Source organism: Oryzias latipes, chromosome 1 (genome assembly GCF_053564925.1).
Source record: "Oryzias latipes strain Hd-rR chromosome 1, Olatipes_Hd-rR_3.1".
NCBI classification, from domain to species: Eukaryota; Metazoa; Chordata; class Actinopteri; order Beloniformes; family Adrianichthyidae; genus Oryzias; species Oryzias latipes.
In genome coordinates, this window is record NC_136237.1 from 21457042 (window position 1) to 21472575 (window position 15534).

At 38.5% G+C, this 15534-nt stretch overlaps 2 protein-coding genes across 12 annotated transcripts in view; both read left to right on the top strand.

Moving 5' to 3' along the window:
- The first annotated feature begins 230 nt into the window (after positions 1–230).
- Positions 231–9180, top strand: tapt1b (transmembrane anterior posterior transformation 1b). Of its 2 annotated transcripts, none has more exons than XM_011476866.4 (14): positions 231–475; positions 1225–1355; positions 1457–1575; positions 1971–2133; positions 2236–2371; positions 2696–2793; positions 2879–2948; positions 3127–3207; positions 3364–3473; positions 4529–4588; positions 6088–6156; positions 6256–6332; positions 6428–6600; positions 6690–9180. In XM_011476866.4, the coding sequence occupies exons 1-14, from the start codon at positions 301–303 to the stop codon at positions 6944–6946; spliced, it is 1719 nt and encodes a 572-aa protein (XP_011475168.1). In that variant the 5' UTR covers positions 231–300; the 3' UTR covers positions 6947–9180. The 2 variants fall into 2 exon arrangements, with proteins under 2 accessions (XP_011475168.1, XP_023813649.1); XM_023957881.2 differs by having other exon boundaries at positions 6693–9180.
- A 1259-nt stretch (positions 9181–10439) lies between these two features.
- prom1b (prominin 1 b) overlaps positions 10440–15534 on the top strand; it is a 33910-nt gene continuing 28815 nt past the window's right edge. For all 10 annotated transcript variants that reach the window (XM_023957866.2, XM_023957872.2, XM_078951349.1 and 7 more), the window contains exon 1: positions 10440–11220. In XM_023957866.2, coding sequence (XP_023813634.1) covers positions 10950–11220 — 271 coding nt within the window. In that variant the 5' untranslated portion in view covers positions 10440–10949. The remainder of the gene's footprint in view (positions 11221–15534) is intronic.

Below are 15534 nucleotides of genomic sequence, written 5' to 3' on the forward strand. Positions count from 1 at the left end.
TGCTATCTTAGATGACCCCCCCTTACTTTGACGTGTTCTCCCTACCATGACAAAGGTGGATAAAGGTGGAAAGATTTCATGTAATCCATGGACACCAGTGAAGATCACAAATCATTGAAGAAAAAAGGTTCAGAGCACTGTCTAGTGGGTCTAGATGACCCAACTCCCAATGTTAAAGTGCCTAGGACAGCACAAGGGTTAAAAGTTCCTTGTTCCGCCCCTGGCGTAACTACACCACGGGATGACGTCCCCTCACGTGACGCAGTTTCCCAGCCAGCAGCTGATACATCTTTGGCAAAAATGGCGGATTCGCCGTCGACTCCGCTGTTAGGAGAAGAGAAAGAAAAGGAGGGCGGTGGAAAGGACCGACAAGGTTTGAAAACGGAACCGAACACGGAGAGAGAAGGACCTGCCGAGACGCTGGGGCACAAGGAAAAGGGTGACGGCGGCAAGAGCAAGAACGGCAACCTGTCAGGTGAGTGGTGGAGTCACAGTCCCTGTGTTTACAAAGCTAGCTTGCTGCTTTTCTGGTTATAATTTTTAGTAATTCGAATAAACGGCTTCCTAAAGACGAAGTCCTACGTCGTATTAAGTTATTTACACTGAGCGGAACCCTTGCAGCTCTATTAACTCTTCTTAAATCTGCTCTCGATTAGTTACTGTTTGTGACAAAAACGTTGGAACATGAAAGTCGCCTATAGGGACCCTAGGGACGCACTGCGTCACGTGCACCATATTGTAGTTTACAACGCCGTTCCTGAATGCTTTTAAAACAGCTCGGCTGAATCACAAAGCCAGTCACAAAGTGATTCTCTCAGAACTAGCCCTGCTGGTTTGTACGCATGCGCAATGGGAGACAATGCTTGACCCTGCCTTTGTATTGTACATGGGCGACAATAACGCTTGCACACATCACTATAGCGTTGAGAGTAAAGGAGACCAAAGGATGGCTATTAAAACTCTCCCCTTTGTTAGTCATTGCAAAGGTTATTTGTCCATTTACTGCGGATGTTTTTCTATAAACACAATTACCCATAAGCCTTGCAATGTTGCACACCTGGTTAAAAGACCCTAATCTGTAGAAAGTTCACAGAAAATCCGAGAAACTATATTAAAAAGATCAATGGTGGTCAATAATTTCACCGTTATTTCGTAAAGATTACAGAGAGAACAAGATTCCCCCTTTTTTGTTGTTGTTGTAATACTTTTGTTTTGTGCTTCCAGACTTGTCTCTTGGACGGTTTATAACAACAGAACTAAACAGGGGCTACTTCCTCGAGCATAATGAGGCCAAATACACAGAGCGCAGGGAGAGGGTGTACACCTGCCTCCGCATCCCGAAGGAGCTGGAGAAGGTGAGCGTGGTGACAAACGGAGTTCAGGCAAATGAAAAGAAACAGCTGTAGCAGAAAAATCAATGACTATTTTCTTGTTTTTCCCGGGTGTCTTTGTGTAGCTGATGATTTTTGGCTTCTTCCTCTGTTTGGACACCTTTCTCTACGTGTTCACTCTGTTGCCCTTGAGAGTGATCCTTGCTCTGCTTCGGCTCTTCACTGTGCCATGCTGTGGCCTCAGGTATGTGTTTCTGCATCATCATCTGTTGTAGAAGAACTGTACACAAAACTTGTAGTTTTAAAGTAATAACTTGTAATAACTCAAATTTGTAGAGCACTGCATGAGACCTGTATTACTTCATTTACTTTACCTTGCAGAAAATTTGTTTGTTGTGAATAGTTAAAAACTCACTTAACCATTATATGATTAATAAAATATTATATTTATTTATAACAATGTAAAAATTAAATTTAACAGATTTCTCTGCTGTATAATTTTTAGGCTGAAATAAATCTGACTTTTATCCACTAGAGGGCAGCAGAGCTCTGTCTGACTTTGACCAGATTTCTCAACCTCTTCTATGGATTGTTTTGGGGTTATTTGGTAACATTTTTTTGTCGTTCTTTCTGTTGCAGAGGTTCCCGCTTGCTCCAACCAGCCCAAGTGTGTGACGTGCTGAAAGGTTTTATTATGGTGCTGTGCTACTCGATGATGAGCTATGTGGATTACTCTATGATGTATCACCTCATCAGGGGACAGTCTGTCATCAAGCTTTACATCATTTACAATATGCTGGAGGTACATAACGGGCTATCTGATCTTTGTATCACATGAACTGATACTGCGCTCCAAAGACTGAGCAAACTGTTCTCTGGTATTCCTCCGTTGTTTTGCTGTCAGGTGGCAGATCGCTTGTTCTCGTCCTTTGGCCAAGACATCTTGGATGCTCTGTACTGGACGGCCACAGAGCCCAAAGAGAAGAAGAGAGCCCACATTGGAGTGATTCCTCACTTCTTCATGGCTGTGCTCTACGTCTGTATCCTTCCAGAAATAAATGTCACTTATTTGAAACCACCAGGTGCTGATAAAAAGGCTCACACTTTAATTTGTAGCATTGATTATAGTAAGTCAACCATCTAAGTGCACTTTATTTAGAATGGTTGTTGTTTAAATTTTGGCTTTTAAACTGATCTAAATAAAAAAAAAAGTATAAGGTAGTAATGGAGAACATTTTTGATGAAACAATCTTTATGAAAACGGTTTATTTTTACAGATAAAACCTGTTTTTATTTTATTTAGAAAGGAAAAAAAGATATTAGTCTGCTTGCAGTGTTCTTTTCCTCAGCATACGTGAATCCAGTTCTTCACGCCATCCTCATCATGGTCCAGGCCACAACACTCAATGTAGCCTTCAACTCCCACAACAAGTCTCTGCTCACAATAATGATGTCAAACAATGTGAGTGTGAGCCTTCTACAGAATGGCTCTGGTTAAAGTGCATCCTGCTGCGAGGATCAAACGGATATATTGTCTTGTTTTTCAGTTTGTGGAAATCAAAGGAAGTGTGTTCAAGAAGTTTGAAAAGAACAACCTTTTCCAGATGTCTAATAGTGGTGAGTGGTTATAAATACACAGAATTTTAGGAGGTTTTCCTTTTAACCTGGCGAAACTTTCACTACGTCTGCCTTAACCTCCTAAAATGGATTTAATCTGAGGTAGACTTCTGGTATTGAACTCGGCGTCAGTAAGCAGAAAGTAGGTTAATCCAGGATTTTTTTTTCTCCCCAACAGATATAAAGGAGAGGTTTACCAACTATATTCTTCTGCTCATCGTTTGTTTGAGAAACATGGAGCAATTTTCATGGAACCCCGGTAAAGTAAAGTAGACTTTGCAAACAGTTGACATAAACATACGTTCAAATGCTACATTACTCCACAATATTCCCATCGTTGTCTGACATTTGCATCCACTGCATCACTTTGATTCTGTTAAACTGAATTTATTTGACATTTGTTGTCTCTTTTCAGACCACTTGTGGGTGCTCTTTCCTGACGTGGTCATGGTGATTACCTCAGAGGTTGCTGTGGACATTGTGAAGCACGCATTCATCACAAAATTCAATGACATCAATGCCGACGTGAGTCCGTTACGCACTTGTTCCGTATGTCCCTGTCTGTGCAAAAGCGGAATGCAGATTAGGAGAGGATTGTTCAGGTTTCTTCTTATTTGCTTGTAACTCAACAAAATGGCACCTTGAATTTTGCTGCATGCCTCCTCTGTGAGCCCAGCTGGTTATTGTATAGATGTATAGACATCAGTCTCTTTTCTCAGAAAAATAAAGTTGCAGAAAAGAGAAAATTGTAGAACAGTAATGTTTGGATCATTGATGCATTTGTTTGATCTTTATGTCATCTTGTTTTAACAAGAATAAAGTGGAATTAATAGAGAAGCACTATATAGTGTAAGCAATGTCCTTCTGCCATGTTGACCAGCTTTAATGTGATGTTTCTTCCTATTTTTCTTTATTTCTAAAGCTATTCTATTTCATCCTGATGAAACAGACTTTTCTTTTTAACATTCTGACAAAATACTTTCTTGTAATCCCTAATAAAACCATGCCTTTGACTGAACGCTTACTCTAGAAAAAAAAAAAAAGCATGTATCTTCTTGGTTTCTATTTGATTACACTGACCCACATCTTTTGTGTTAAACTGGTATTTATTCCCTTTTGTCCGTCTCTGACACACTGTGCCATCCACTCAGCCGTGACATTTAACACTGCCCACCAGAGAGCAGGAAGCAGAGTCAAATGAGCCATTTCACCTGTTAGTTTCACCCCTTCCTTCAAGAGCTCTGCGTAGCTTTAATTTCCCTCAAGGAGCTGCACTGGTGCTTAGGTAGAAGAACAAGACCTCCTAGGAAAATATGGAGTTATTTGTCTTTAAACCGTCAAACACAATCATGCAAAATCAAGGCTATTCCACCTTTACTGGTCATCTGCAGTTTGCAAATTTAGATAATTTCTTTTTTAACCATGATTTGTTAATAAGTTCACTCTTCATTAATCAAGTTTCACGTAAGCAATTAACAAAAGGCTTAAAGCTGAGATATTAAAGCATTAAAACCTTGGAAACTACAGAAATGATTCTCCCTTATTGTTCTTATTTTGTCTTTGTTGGTATCTTTTCATAGGTGTATGGAGAATACAGAGCCAGCCTTGCCTTTGACCTTGTCAGCAGTCGGCAGAAAAATGTAAGTTCAGTGTCTGCTAAGATAAATAATGTACCGACCGATGTTTATAAGAACCTTTTAGTATTTGTGCGTCCATGACCAAACACATAATCTTGTAAAATATTGATTTGTGAAACTGTTCAAATCTGACTCTAAAGGAATTAACTTAATTGATCACAGAGAGGAAAACATTTATTGTTGCATGATTGTGAACCTCTGATGGTTTTAATCAGGTGATTTAAAGTTGAAACTTTTTATTTGGGAGTTAAATCTAGATTTTACACTCAGCCAAACCACTGTATTATAGTTGGCAATAGGGCTGGCACTTACTGCAAAAAACTGTGTTTTTTTTAACATGTTCTTGTAGCATTTTTCTTTTATAAGGAAAATTAAGAAGAAGAAAAAATGCATTTCTTTCTTCAAATCGCGGTGAATCAGGAGCAGATGAAAAATGTTGCTGGAAAACGTTCTCAGTTGTGATGTAGAAACAGAAACGGGCGAGTCCAAGTCTCTTCTCAGCTCCATTCTGATGCATCCACTTGCAGACGTCTAGATCCACATACGTCGTCATTTTCCTCATCTGAGCAGACATCTGGTTAAAAACCGTACATCTGGGTAGCTCCAATATTGCCTGCAGTTTTTGTTTGAGTACTAATGTTAGCTTGAGGTTGTGAGAGGCCGTAAGCTAGCAGGAGAGAGTGGGATATCAGCGGCCAATGGTCCCGCCCCCCAACACTCAGGTGAATTTCTGATAAACTGCTGCCGCTCTGCAAAAACTATGTCACAGGGTTTTTTTTTAAATTTAGCCTAAAAATGGCTTAATCATAATTAAAAGACCACTGGGAACATGTTTACAATAGGTCAAAAGAGGATTGGAGCAGGACTTTAACATCAGTCTTTTATTTTTAGGTACGGCAGTTACCATGCAAAGTGGTATCCTTAGTAGAACAATTAGAGTCACAGTTTGTAAAAATGAAAGTAACATCCCAAAATCTATCAGACTGTTACCGTCTAATGAAATCACATGAAGGCGCAGATCCTTTTTGCATTAAATATGTCTTTATGTAGCAGTACATATTAAAAAAACCACATGCTTGTTTGCTCCCATCAGTGTTGTAAATGCTTAAAACAGAAAAAAGAGGACCCGGCTGCAGACATCAACAGCCAGAACCAGAGGTTCTGTTCTGGACTGGAACTGGAAGTACCCCCATCATCCTAAAAAACATTTTATTTTAACTGGCACCCCTAACAGTTTTCACAATTTCAGCTTCAATAAAAGATTGTTGTTTTATCCTGAACACTTTTGGTTTAGGGATAGGGTAAGTTTTGTCCGATGATGTCAGGCGCCATCTTGTCTGCAGCCAGATCCTATATTTTATCCTGCCGGTTGAATTCACCTGCTCTTGTTTTTGTGTGTCAGATCTTGATTAAAAGCGTAATTTGTTTAGGAACACATTAGTTCTGGAAGTAGAACAATGCTGCTTGTTGATGCTCTGCATAATGTGGAAATGTGTCCACAGGCTTACACGGATTACAGTGACTCAGTATCCAGAAGAATGGGCTTCATCCCTCTTCCTTTGGCTTTGCTGGTCAGTCATTTATGTTTGTCTCATTCAAGATCATTTCAATGATTCAAATGTTCAGCATACATGGAATAAACTGAGAACTTCTTTGTGTTTCCTTCTCAGTTGATCAGAGTAGTGACCAGCTCCGTAAAGATCCAAGGTTCACTCTCATTTATGTGTGTCCTGCTGTTCTACATGGGGTAATTGTTGAACACTGTGGCTCCAGTACCAATTTTTTTTTTTTTTTAAATAAAAAATGGGAGTTATATGAGATTGAATGTGTCTTTGTGAGCAGGATGATCACTCTGAAGGTGCTCAACAGCATTGTTCTCCTTGGAACATCTTGTTCATTCGTCAAAGCGGCCAAAATGGAAGAAAAATTATTCGACCCCCCTCCTTCCGCCGTCTCCAGCCGTGCAAACTCAAGAGCTCATCGGAGCAAACACGGTCAAACGGCACCACAGCAAGGTTGTCCACTCACTCTGTGTTACTTTCACCTGAAAACTAATTTTTTACATAGTCATGTGCTGATAAACGTGTCTCGAATTTCTCTCCAGCAGAGCCCATGCCGAAAAAACCAGGCGTATCAGAGGCATCAGACATTTGTCAGACAACAGATGCAACAGAAAATGCCAACTGTGTCCTACCCAAAAGTGACTCTGACAAATTTCTAACAACGCCAGATGAAGAGGATGACGAGAAAATCATAAACTCAGACACGGGACTCGATGGGGAGGAACTTAAGCCCAGAACGCCCAAGAAAGACTTGTTGGAGATTGACCGATTCACCATCTGTGGCAACAGGATAGATTAATTGCTTTAGGAGCCACCTGTGGGGGGGGGGGGGGGGGGCGTCCTGGAAACGCAGCAGGGTCCAGGGATCAGACGAAGGTCATGGAGCATGCACAGACCTGACTCTTTCTTATGCACCTGACCCTTCAAGTCATTATTTATTTATTTATTTATTACCGACATCAAAACAAATACCAGCCAAGGCATAAAGCTGTTACATTTGCGGTAAGATCAGACGATTGCGGTTCGGCCCGGACGCCCTTGAAAGACACGTGCAGACTCAAAGATTGGGTCTGAACACGGAACACCTGTTAAGAAGAAGCTTCATGCAAAGATGACTGCAGATGACAAACTAAATGTGATTGTTTGTTTTTTTTCTTGAGCATTACAGCTGGACTGTGTGTATGTGTGTGCGTGTGTGTGTGTGTGTTCAAAAGCACAATTGTAGTTGCAGCAAAAGTTGTTTCAAAAGAACAAAACTTGTACTTTTTTATTTTAGAAGTGTGAAAAATAGGAAATATTGCAGATGGAAGTTTTTCTTATGAACAGTTTTTTGTAAAATGATCCCACTCAACTGCAGGACTGTTTAATTCTATTGAACCCTCACCAATTCCCTTTTTAAGAGCTCTTTCCATATAATAGCAACTATTTTTGTTTATTGTTTACAGCAAAGCTCTGAGGAAAATGCCTTTTTTTGTAAAGGCACTAATGGAATAGAAACCGATCATGTTCCAAAAATTAAAGCGTTCTGCTTTCTTGTATTCATTCTCTTGAATGTGGATCATTTTTACAAGTCTTTCAAGAAAACAGCCGACCTACTGTAATAAGAGGAGAACATGCCTCTGTCTGTTTTAAGGTTTTACAGAGTTTTAACATGAAAATGAAACCCAAATAAGGTCTTTACAATTTTTCTTAATTTTTTTCCCCCAGTTTTTGTAAATTAATTTTTGGTTTCCCAAAAGTCAATTTAATACAAATTTCAAAATGGATCTTAAATAAATGAATTCTAGTTGGTACAGGAGAAAGTTGTGTTTTGGGTTTGCACAAAAGTACTTGCCTGTTAATTGGATTTGTTGGCTCACTTTCAATCAATGCATCCATTGATAGTCCCACCAATTCATGTGTTTAGTCTTCCATCACAAGGTCTTAAAGCTAACTGAGATTAGCCAGATGTCCCCACTTTGTTCACATTAGCACCAAGGACATTACTCAAGGAGTCTCAAAAATATGTGCTCTCCAGGACTATCAATAGTTCTAACATTTAAAATGTGCAGCAGGAAGTCTGAACCTCAAGTCTGCAGAATTGTAAATGTCCAACATTTTATCTGCAGCATATTTGTGCTGTTGTACTTAATTTTAAAGTAAAAATAATGACAGAAAACATAAAACTTTGGAAAAAGTGTTGGTTTTTTACAATTCCTAAATTATTGCATCATATTCAGCGGTTTCAGGATTTTTATCTGATCTTTCATTAACAGATTTATTCTTTTTATTTATTATTTTGCAAATCTGCTCTTCAGTTTATAGCTGGGCTTTCATTGCAGATAGAAATGTCAATTGATTGCAAAGCTGTGTGTTTATTTCAAATTTATGAAAGTAGCATTTTTTCTACCAATTGAGCTTTTAAACAAGTGAGGATTTCATAAAAGTTGCTGTTGTGGTCTCTTTGTTGGCTGGCTAAAGAAGGTCCTGCTGCACTAGATGTGTAAATCGGATTTATAGTTAAAATCTGAGTTGAATCTGTTAATCACTGGGATAATATAATGCTTGCTGTTGTTTAGTGTCATTATTTTTCAGAAAAACATAAAGCCTAAAACAATTGTTTTCTCCAAATTGAGAAGAACAGTGAAATCTATCATTATTCAAATAACAGTTTGAGATCTAAAAAACGAATACTTTTAGATGTTTTTGTTATTTTAATAAATTATTGAAAATGTCCTCACAGTTTTGAATTGTTGACTGTTCAACAAGTGTTAATGGAAGTTCTGCTAGAACGAAACATCCTTGTTAAAAAATAAGCAGGGACTGTCTCTTCAAAAGGGAAATGGACAGGTGCAAAGAGAATCTTAAAGAGCATGAATGCTTTATAAAAGTGAATGTGTGCTTGATATGTGAAGTTATTTGTAGTGTACTGATGGCTTTTCTGTTTACATGTATAAATCAGACATTTTGATGTTTTTATTTTTCATAGACAGCTCATTTGTGTGGTGCATCAGGCTCAAGGTGGAAGAAAATTAAACAAGAATTTCTTTTGTAGTTCTTTCTGGTGAAATTGTCGTGTTCTGTGTTTGAGAGTGAAAGCAGGGGTCTCATTTTATGCTGAAAGGACTCCGTAGACTGTGTTGTCAGAGGAAACACTGAAATACACTGTTTACTTTCCACACCTTATAGTGGAGGAGATAATCTCTCATCTCAAATTCAGACTTTTTTTCAGTTTCTGGATAATGTTTCATTTCACGTCATAAAACAAATGCATTATTGTAGGTTCCATATTATTTAAGAAGGTTAAAAATGCAAATGTTTCGTGTTTTAAAGCAGTTTTCTCAAATTTGCACTATGCTCTTTTAACTGTTTGCCCAATTTCACTGTTCTGCAGTGCCCTTTCAAATGAACTTCCATCTCTAAAATATTTGTGTAAAATAACCCACCATATTCATGTAAGTCGTGTGATTCTTTTGGACAAATTCTATTGAACGACAATCTATTTTTCCAAAGCTGAAAAGTATGTTCTTTTTTTAATGAATGAGTTGTATGCATTTGTCAATGGATTTGTCTCTTTATGCTGCAGACTAGATGATTAATCGATGAATCGATTTCTATTCTTACCAGATCAATCTGTCTGAGGCAAGTTGTTAATCGGTAATCGAACTATACTAAAATTGTTTCAAAATGAAATAAATCAATAATAATCAATATAGAAAAATAACATTTGAATGGAGGCGGGGTACATTTATTTTACTATAAGTAATAACAGCGGGCAAACACGTGATGGCACCAAAAATGGTAAATCCATCATTCTAGTCCAATGTGTGGAAAAATTTTGATTTAGCAAATACATGTGACCATACAGTGTGGTAGAATGTGCTAATAATGTTCCCTTTGGATTATTTTGATGTGGAAAAACAAAATTGGGCTGAACTTTAGGAAACTAAAATGGACAAGTCCTGGACAAGTGAATCGGATAGTTCAAAATGAACCGATATCAACTATGAATCGTATCAGCGACCACAAACTATGAAGAATCGTTACATGCCAAACAGTTTTCCCAAAATTGCTTCCCGCCCTTGTTACAGTGGCTTATCTTCCGGTTTGCCCCTTTAAAAAAAATAAAGTTCACCGTTCTTCACTATTAAATGACCTTTCACCTTTTAAAAATACCCTTTTTTTGTGAAATAAGCCAGAAACATTAATGCAACTCATTGCATCAATCATTTTTTTCAAAACAATCAAACAAACAAGTTCATTTCAAAGCAAGAGCTTGAACATGTCAAACTCGGAAAAAATCACGTGAAAGTGAGGCCACTGCAGTCATTGACCTGCAACTGTGTGACTCAAAGTGTAATTCTTGTGGGTTTTCCTCTCAAACGTGTGTGTGTCCACCGAGGCAGAAATCACCTGTGACGATAGAACCTAGGAGGCGGAGGACAGGTTGGCTGTCCAAATCGTCGCACGCGCCTTTAAACGCGAACGCGTAACGTGCACGTTAGATTAAGTTGATCTCAGCCCGCGCGGAGGTGAGCGCGAGGACACCGGGACAGTGAGCTCATCCTCCAGGAGCATGCCAGTGATGAGCCCGGTGGTGCCTGGGAATTGCGAGCTAGCGGCAGACGCGAGCTGGACCGTTTGATGTTCATCCTTGAGGTTCGGCTCCGGGCTGTTGTGTCGGGGTTGCGGGGATAAAGGAGCGAGGAAGAGGAGTTTGCCGCCCTCCTCATCCCCCCCTCCCCGTACCGCCTGGCACGTCGCCTGCCTTCCCTCGTTCTCTTGTCTTTTCGTGAGCTACACATTCAGACATTCCCCGAGCCATGCTGTGGATAAGGTGGCTCGTTCTGCTGCTCTGCTGGGGGGCGTCAAGCGGCGAGCAGCAGGCGGAGGAGGAGGACGAAGCCCGGACTCAGGTGTTATCGGACTCCCCCAGAAGGCGCTCTCCTCCGCCGGTGGAGCAGCTGGACTTTGGGTTTGTCCCATCGGCGATATATGACACCCATGCTTACTACGAGCCAGGGAGCATAAGCATCCTTTTCCACATGGTCCACGCGTTTCTCTACGTTGTTCAACCTAACCCTTTCCCCAAAGGTGAGATTATGGTGTCTTCCTCAAAGCTCCAAACTGTCTTCTTTATTTTTCGAGATTATTCATCACCCATCTTTATTTCCCTTTTCTATGTAAACAGAGTTGATTCAATTAATATTTTTCAGTAATTATTTTCCTGGTTTTACTGAACTCTTATACAACTTTTCTTCAAGTTCAAATTTTAGGGACTTAAATGGTGTGGCAGTGGACACAAACGGGTGCTGAGTTATTTAGATGAGTCAGTTAAATGTAAAATATAAACTGTTTAGTAAATTAGAATAAGCTTTTATTTGAAATGCATTGATCATTAGAAGGCCTTGTTGTATTCAGTGCAGCCACTATAGGTGTGATCAGGGTTATGTAAAGCAGCCTTCAAGTGACCTCATGGTAGCCTACTTATGGACGATTATGAGCAGTACTTGATTATCACCTGTTGCATTATAACAGAAAAGATGTTTGAAACGTACAGAAGGTTCTTTTTAGTCCTTATTTTTAGATTAGGGCACTGATAAATCATTTTTTCATAAATAATGCAACAAAAACATGAATGTTTTCTGTGTTTATGGTTGTAGTGCTACATGTTTTATCACCCTAGCACTTTAGATTAAAAATCTGACTCTAAATTAACCCAGAACTGTACACAAGAGCTACATTTTGGGATTCAAGTTCCCTGGGAAGCATGGTCCTCATAAATAATACTTACTTAAAGAAAAATAGACAGACAAAACGCTTAGAACATAACAATAAGCTTTACTAATAATTTACAGGATATTTTTAAACCTGCAGGCCTTGAAGATCTGTTCTCTGATAACTTCTGTTCTCACTGACCCATGGCGTCTTCTTAGTAGCAGCTATTAAAGTTATGAGGGGGTAAATAATCAAAGACATAGGTCTTCAATACAAGTAATTCACACAAACCCAATACAGCCCATATATACTAGAGGGTAATTTCCTAAAACTCAAAATAACGACTGCAACCTTTGTAGCAGGAACTGCACACTCTCTCGGTGAGGGGTAGATCTGTTAGAAATATCAACTGTGATGCAACAGACTTGAAGAACATGAGCAAGACCAGATGACAAAGTGATACCAGCACTTGTTGAGCCCATAAGCCAATATTATGAGCAGATTAATAGGATCAATAGCTGTCATAGGTCAGACGTGATCTTCCGTAAGCTTGTTGACATGAAGTGATCAAGTCTTTCATCTCATCAATACCTAATGATTTCCTTGTACCTCACTATGCCGTGTCAAGTGAAGCAAGAATTAATTATGGAGTGCATATAGAAGAGCACTGAAAAAGCACTTTCTCCATTTGTTTTACGTACAGCTATCGGCGGTCACGTTGGCTATGACAGTGCGCAATAGGATTGAAGGTTTTAAGTTGCTGCCATTTTGGTGCCCAGAGTTAGGGATGCTGGCTGGGTAATCAATTAGTAAATCAGTGATTAGAGGAGGCTTTCTCTGTCACCTGCATCACCACATAATTCCTTAATCCACTGGACCATATGCTGCAACTGCTAGGGACTTTCCAGAGGGATTCACTGTCATCTGCATCACCACATGGATGTTATCTCCAGTTTTGGCTTGCTTGTACCTGAACTGTCCTGTCGCTTCAGAAACTAGTAAACAAGCAAAAGAGCAATGCCAGCTAATGCTTTCAAAAGTTCTTAGCTCTCATTCCATCAAATAAAATGTAATACAAGTGTTTTTCTCAAAACAAGTGAAAGAAAATAATGTGTAATACAGTGGCTTCTATGCATAATAAAAATGTACCAGTTCACTGCTAAGATCTAATTACATCACAAATGTTTTGCAAAGGGTAAGAAATGGAGACTGCCTATTTTTCTTGGTGCCACGATCTGTTTGCGTGATGTTGTCATGGATCTGCTGCCGTGAAGTCTTTGTCATCCAGGTCATGGTAATCCAAAGAGCTTAAAATGCTCACAACTGCTCTTGTTTTCTTGTAGTTGTTTTTTTAAGATGTCGCATTTCTCTTCTAAAAAGCTTGTTAGACTGATGTGAAATGATATAAACAATAACAGTTGCTGAGCTATCCATTGAGTCCAAGAAGCACTCAATGGATATATAGATTGATATACAGCACAGACCATAAGTTTGGACAAAACCTTCTCATTCTAATGAATGGAAAGGTGTGTCCAAGCTTTTGGTCTGTACTGTAAATGTTTATGAAGACATTTTCCTTGAATTGATTCACTCATTTTGCAAGATGTTGGAGTCGTTGTCTGCAGCAGAGCTCATGTGCGAGTTGTTTTGGACGCATTATTCAGTGTGGAAATGGCCATAAGAAACTCTTTGTTGCATTGTAAATATCAGGTAACAACTGAGGCCACCAGCTGTGTTTATTGTTATTATCTTGTGGTTGACAGTTTTTAGTTGGTTCCTTTAAGGTCTTCAGAGTTAGTTCCTTTGAGTCTGAGTCTAAAGAAAAGCAAACGCTGTGTGGTTAGTAACGTCCACACTGTGGATGGGGAAGACCGATGATGTGAAATATGAGATGATCTCTTGTCTAGCACATACAAGGGCAGCCTTGACTCTCTGTTTCACATCAAATTGTACCTTGAATATATTCGATTCGAAAACACAACACACATGTTGAACACAGCGGATGATAAAAGCAAAATATCAGCAGCTCACAAATGTAAATGTGCCAGCAGTTTACAAACATGAATCCTAGAGATAATTAATCTTTGGTTGACTTGCTGTGTTTGCACAGGGCTCCAAACTGCACTTTAACTCCATATCAATGGGGCCTCAAGTTTTGTGCGAGGCTGCCTGTTTAGTTGAGTTTGTCAGATAATGGGTTTACCGAAAGAACATCATCACAAAATCCTATGCTTACCTGCCGATTGATATTATTATTTCAATACCTGAGATTCACCTGGTTGTCTTCAACAGAATCTAGCATAAAGGTTAAATATTAAAGTAAGGGCTGCATGTATGAAAGATTGGCACCTAGAAAAATTGTGTTTACACCTGGTTTACACAGATTAAAATTTAATTTAAATAAATATGTCGACAATGAGCAGGGATTCTCTTTTTTTATGTTTTGCACACATTTTTGGAGCAGTTTGAATCTTATGTAAAGGAAAAAAGGAAAAGAAAAATGGAACTATTCACATGTAAACCTAGAATTTTGAAAACGATTGAAAGCATTTTTCTCTTTTTATAGATGTATTGTTAATAGGCTTTAAATGAGCCTCTTTGTGGTTCTAATTACCAATGGATCTGTGTTTTGCAACAAAGACCAGGTTAGCAGTGGTGGCAACTTAATCGTGAATTAAAGTAGAAAAGCAATATTCTGAGTTTTTTCTTGTTTAGCAAAGCTACATTGTTTCTATGCTTCTAAAGGATGAGAGATATCAGAAACATGTTGGTCAATTTGTTTTAAATGTCTGTTCTGTGGCTTCTTCAAAAACAACATTAACATTTAGGAATTATGTATCTATTCTGTTAGAAACAACAAAAAAGCTATATTAAATTACCTTAAAAGTGCTAAAACAATCTTATGACAGCTTGAAGTATGTAACTAATCAAATAAATCACTTTATGCATTCGACCAATCGGATGGACCCCTTCACGGTGTTGACTAATTGGATGAAGCCATTTTCTGTTAGATGTGCGCCTCCTGTGTAGACTAGGGCCATTTAAAGTATAATTTGAGGTATGTTGACTCTTTAAATCTCCTTAAATTAAACTGTTGCAGTGAAATGGAAATCATGTTTTTGATTGTTTTGCTATGTGTTTATGTATTGCAAGTTATAAAGTTATATTGTCATCGCAATATTGATCATTAATATCACAAATTGCGCGTTTTCCTCATTTTATATACATAAAAATGTACTTTGTCAAAGTTTGTGTTATAGTTTTTCTCCTTTTCTCCTTTCTCAGAAACTTTGGATGTCAGCCTTTTAGTAACACTATGAACGTGTTTAACGCCTTGACGTCTACAAATATCTAAAGTGTTTTTTTTTTCATGGGTAAAATCTTTTTCATATCTTGATATAAATAGAAAATATTTATAATAGCATAAACTTGCTATGCAAATTTTTGGGCTTTTGTGAGTATCCAATGTGATTAACTCATAAAGCTGTATTATGTTGCATTATGTTTTATTCATTCATTCATTTTCTAAACCCGTTTTTGTCTCTTTCGTTGTCACACCTGGCCACTCATGGGCGATTTCAATTCAATTTTATTTATATAGCCCAATTTGACAACAATAGTCTTCTCAACGAGCTGCATACCGGTAATTGTCTAATAAACATGAAATCATAAGGAAAATGGAGTCATAGA

Excerpts from the sequence above, each read along its gene's own strand:
- tapt1b (XM_011476866.4), top strand. The coding sequence starts at position 301 with ATGGCGGATTCGCCGTCGACTCCGCTGTTAGGAGAAGAGAAAGAAAAG. Across the intron at positions 6,157-6,255 it reads CTCTTCCTTTGGCTTTGCTG|TTGATCAGAGTAGTGACCAG; the intron begins GTCAGTCATTTA and ends TTTCCTTCTCAG. Across the intron at positions 6,601-6,689 it reads TCAAACGGCACCACAGCAAG|CAGAGCCCATGCCGAAAAAA; the intron begins GTTGTCCACTCA and ends ATTTCTCTCCAG.